The following is a 4,747-nucleotide window of genomic DNA, read 5'->3' on the forward strand; positions in this document are numbered from 1 at the left end:
CGCTGATCGTGCCATGCATGTGCCAAAACGTTGCAATATTTGCAGCATTTATCCAGCAAATCGGACAACTCTCGGCTGGTTACATCATTCAATGAGGGTTCCGTGTTAGCACATAGTAACACTTTGGTGCCACGTTGCAACAGTGCGCGCACAAAAGGTAACATGCCCAATACTACATCTACGCCACTATTATCTACGAAAATGAGCGCACATTTATGCGCATTGCCACGCAAACGTTGCAACCAAGCATCCAAGTTGTCGATTAGCCATGGCCGCTTCTCTATACGATCTAGCGCTGCATGTAAACCGAATTTTGAATCTTGTTCCAAAATACTCGTCACAGCTTGAGCGCCCCAATCGAACATATTGCCAGCGAGCACACCACGCACCAGTTCTGTCCAACGCGCTGCATTATCATCAATGGCATCCAACTCTTCGAGCCGCTTCTTCAAGGCTGCAAGTGCTGCAGTGTTTTCTAATTGTTTTTGTTGTTGCCACGGATCTGCGAAGCCAAATAGGCGCAATTGTGTCTCATTCAATTCAAGCAATTCACGTACACCGAGCACAGTGTTGTTAGTCGCATTAACCTCTGTGTTTCTTTGGTACTCATCCAACTTTTCCAAATAAGATTTGCGAAATTTTTCCGAACGCTCGATGGCTGTTGCATCGGTTTGACGTTGACTTTCTGCTGCTTGTGTGGCAAATTTTTCTATCAGATTTCGAAAACAAGGAAACCAATAAGAAGCCGCATCTTTATCCTGATTCAAGTCTATGGTGTCTGGTGTGTAGGAACCTGGATCCTTTAGCAGTGTAAAACATTTGGACTCGCACATTCTTCTTATTATGCTTGATTGAAAAGATTTGTTCATACGCATGAGCATCGATTCTTTGCTTTTATTGAAAAATTACAAAATACCTCTAACTTTCCCCAAGAATATCAACTTTTCGCAACCCCTGACACGCAAGTCTCCCTTTTGCTGATATTTAGCATACAATTACTTTGCTTTCGTTCCGCAAGTGTTCTCTTCGCTTTTATTTCTGCGCTAATCTTGTTTGCCGCTAATTAAAGAATAATCACCTTTCCACGGTTTTATCAATATTTAAATAGTTCTGTGTCGTATATTTTTGCGATAAAACATAACAAAACGAAAACAAGTGCATACCAGCTGTTCAGCGTTGCCACATGTGAAGGATTTTCATTGAGCTATTGACGTTGAGGAATTCAGTTGTGCAGTTAGGTCTCACTGCCGTATAAATCAAACGGCCTTGCAAGAAAAGTTGCACGAAAACTTGTTTTATACCAAATAATTTTGAAAAAGGCGCTTTTAAACGCAAATAGAAATTTTTGTTTCACATTGGGTGTAGTTTTTACTTTCTGGAAAATGTACTATAATGAATAACAGGATTTGAATTAACATGGCAACCATTACATATGCTTATACCTGCGGTTTTCAAAACCTGATAAACATGTGAGCAAAAGAAACTATCGTGTGAAAGAAACAACCGCAATCACTATAGCAAAAATTTTTATCGCTTACCTCTGAGCGCTTTAGTCATTTTATTTTACAAATTAAAAATTAGTTACATATGCCAAAAGCAGCTATTGTAAAAATATCTGCCGTTCGGAGGAGGGGTAAAATTATAGGATGGCTGCAAAATTAAAGGCCCAATTCTGGCACAATGGAAATTCTCGCCAAAATTGCTAATATGGTGTGCCAAAAAACGACATTATATTAAAAAGCACATTCCAACATTTCTTGTGGACTTTTTAAGGTGGTATTTTCGGCATACTTTTAGGCGAAGCGAGCTCTCTGATAAACAAAAAATGTTCAGGTAAAAGTGTTACCGTTTTTGCAATATTTACATTTTTTTGAATTAAAAAAAAATCGTGCCTTTTCATGTATTTTCTTTAACTGCATCTACAAACCAGGCTATACTTAGTAAATTTTTTATGTAAAACACTTCCAGATAGTTGCTTCTCCATTAGATTTTTTCTACTGGGGCTGTCTTAAGGACAAAATTTATTCAAAAACAATTCAAAACGAAGAGCATTTGCGGGAACAAATAAATGGAGCTGCTGATAAGATAGCCCAATTGAGTTTAAGATCTCTAAAAGCGTCTTTTCTTAAAAGGTGCCGAGCTTGTATTAGAGTAGAAGGTCGCCAATTTGAGCATATTTTATCAATAAATGAATAAATTTTTCTTCAAACAAGTCATGTATATTTTATTTCACGTGAACCTATCCTTCACAAAAAATATTGATAGATATAGCCCTTGTTATAGACTCTAGTCCGAATTCCGGTAAGTAACATAAAATAATGTCAGGAGCAGGTAATAATGTACCTTTGTACTATTTAGCATGTCATTGGTCGGTAACAAGAGCAACTTAAATTTAAATCTATTAAATACATTCTAGCGTGTCTCAGTCCTTTGCCCACAAAAGCGGGTATAACTTTTTTTCTCTATTCGAAACAGTAAGCACCTTTCTGAAATCTTTATTAAATGAGCAATTTTTTTGTGTAATGTAAAGTTATAGCTCAGTACATTTTTTTTTCACCAGAGATAGTCAAAGTTGGGTAAGAAAGTATCAAAAATTAAAAATCCCAAAATAGTCCTAATTTTTTGTTTATCAGAGAGCTCGCTTCGCCTAAAAGTATGCCGAACACGGCTGTTTGTCAAAAGCATACGATTTCGAACTCTCGTAAATATACTTTTGCTAAATGCGATTCCATGCACGCTATTCGAATACATATGTTCGAAAGTGCTAAATGCTGCATAAGCAATTGTTTTAAAGGTTTTTTAAATTTTCAAAAGGAATTGTCAATACCATTAATCAAGCAGTCTCTACCCGCCCTTATTTGCGTTCAAAACCAACCCTGCGTGCTTGCCAGCTGTCAAAATCAAACGTAGCCAACTTCAAGTGACGTTTGATTTCTTTCCTGTTGAATTTTTGACAAATCAACAACTTAAAAATGGTACGGGCAAAATAAATCGAAATAAATTACGTTAATCGCAAGTTAAAGTGAATTACAAATGATTGAAAAATTTAGTTTATATACCGATTGTTGGTATAGTTAACAAAATTTTTAAAATTTGTGCATGTTACATATATGTGAATGTTTACGTACGCTGTCATTGTTCTCTGATTAATGCCAATTTTTTTTCTAAAATTACAAATTTTAGGCCAAACGCACCAAGAAGGTTGGAATCGTTGGTAAATATGGTACCCGTTATGGTGCCTCCTTGCGTAAGATGGTCAAGAAGATGGAAGTGACTCAGCACTCGAAATATACCTGCACCTTCTGCGGCAAGGTAAAATGTTTGCATTAAAACCACATATTTTGACTGTGCTGTTAAAATACTAAAGCTTTTTATTTCATACTATTATAGGACTCGATGAAGCGCGCTTGCGTTGGTATCTGGTCCTGCAAACGCTGTAAGCGTGTGGTTGCCGGTGGCGCCTGGGTATACTCGACGACCGCTGCTGCATCTGTCCGCTCCGCTGTGCGTCGTTTGCGCGAAACCAAGGAACAGTAAACAGTAGCCTGAAATATGAAGAGTTTCTACACTTTAAATTGTAGGATTAGGTGAATTTATGTGAAATTGGCGCGGTTTGTGCTTTACCAAATTTACGTTTGGTTGTGTTGTTTGGCCGCCAGCTTACGGACACGATTGTTGTACAAGGAAAAACAAGAGTAGAAAAAATTAAAAATTCTAGCTTTTTGACAAAGCGCAAAAAAAATTATCTATTGTGTTTGAGTTGCTCGTAGAATGGGGGGTTTTTCATTTGGGTTTTTTGGTAGAACTGAAGGATACACAAACACGGTGTGTCGATCGGGACTACAATAAATGTTGCATATCCTCAGGCGCCCTGCTCCCGGTTACATTTCCGGTCACCCTTGCTGCACACATCTGCGCGCCTGGTGTAATTTGGAGTTTTGTCAGTTGCTGTGCGCCGTATTTATCGCATGGGAGAATTTTATCGCATGCGACATTTTTTTGGGTATTTAGTATGAAGAAGTGATGTTTCAAGGAAAGTAGTGATGTATGGGAAATAAAACCACTTGCTAGCATTATAATCTTTTATTTATCATTTTATATGTATTTTCTTTATTATTTCATTCAAAAGTTCATTTAAAATTCTTCAGCCTAAATGGTAAAATACAAATGTCTCTTAATTAAATACTTATTACATATTTATAATAAAAAGTACAATTTTATTAGCTAATGATAGTTGCAGATAGTTAACATAATTAAAAACAAAAGGAATAATTGTTTTCTTAAAGTGGAAAATACATACATATACGGAAACAATAGAATTTTCTTTTTTTTTTTTTGTTTTCTCACTGCTTGGAAGAAACTGCTTTGCAGTGTGTGATTTCCAAGTCGCTTCTAAAATAATGCACCATTCAAGAGATATAATTTTTTACAATATTTAACTTATGTATAAACAAAAGTACATATTTGCTACTTGCAGTCGATTGCACTTTAAAAGTTAATGAATATGGATTTACTCAAGTAAAAGTATATATTTTATAGCAAATAAATTTCTTTATTTTTTTTTTAGATAGTAGGTAGTTACAAAAATTACTAGTTTTAATCGCCGTTTTACAAATACAAATATGCAACGCAATTTTGCTTGCAATACTTAAACTTTATCAACTATTAGAAATTATTTTTAATGTATGTATGTATGTATTCATCTGTACTTACAGATCACTTAAATATTATGTAGTGTTTAGTTTTT

General features: G+C 35.7%; 3 protein-coding genes across 5 annotated transcripts in view; 2 read left to right on the forward strand and 1 right to left on the reverse strand.

The window, feature by feature from the left end:
• LOC118740732 (4'-phosphopantetheine phosphatase-like) lies at positions 1–1,136 on the reverse strand (the record flags this gene model as incomplete). The annotated part of the gene is given in 2 exon segments (XM_036472389.1): positions 1–846; positions 917–1,136. A coding segment is annotated over 1 exon segment (833 nt), but the record flags the coding sequence as incomplete, so codon positions are not given.
• LOC118740730 overlaps positions 1–4,747 on the forward strand; it is a 226,132-nt gene that overhangs the window by 121,811 nt on the left and 99,574 nt on the right. The gene's annotated exons all lie outside the window — the stretch shown is intronic.
• On the forward strand, positions 2,868–3,745 carry LOC118740735 (60S ribosomal protein L37a). Its single transcript, XM_036472394.1, has 3 exons — positions 2,868–2,975; positions 3,184–3,312; positions 3,391–3,745. Exons 1-3 carry the CDS (start codon positions 2,973–2,975, stop codon positions 3,535–3,537), a joined length of 279 nt encoding a protein of 92 aa, XP_036328287.1. The 5' UTR covers positions 2,868–2,972; the 3' UTR covers positions 3,538–3,745.

The sequence above is a fragment of the Rhagoletis pomonella genome, unplaced genomic scaffold (genome assembly GCF_013731165.1).
Source record: "Rhagoletis pomonella isolate Grant_MI unplaced genomic scaffold, Rhpom_1.0 Rhpom_scaffold_00006, whole genome shotgun sequence".
NCBI lineage: Eukaryota > Metazoa > Arthropoda > Insecta > Diptera > Tephritidae > Rhagoletis > Rhagoletis pomonella.

Coding starts and splice junctions, on each gene's coding strand:
- LOC118740735 (XM_036472394.1), top strand. Junction 3,313..3,390: donor CCTGCACCTTCTGCGGCAAG/GTAAAATGTTTG, acceptor ATACTATTATAG/GACTCGATGAAGCGCGCTTG.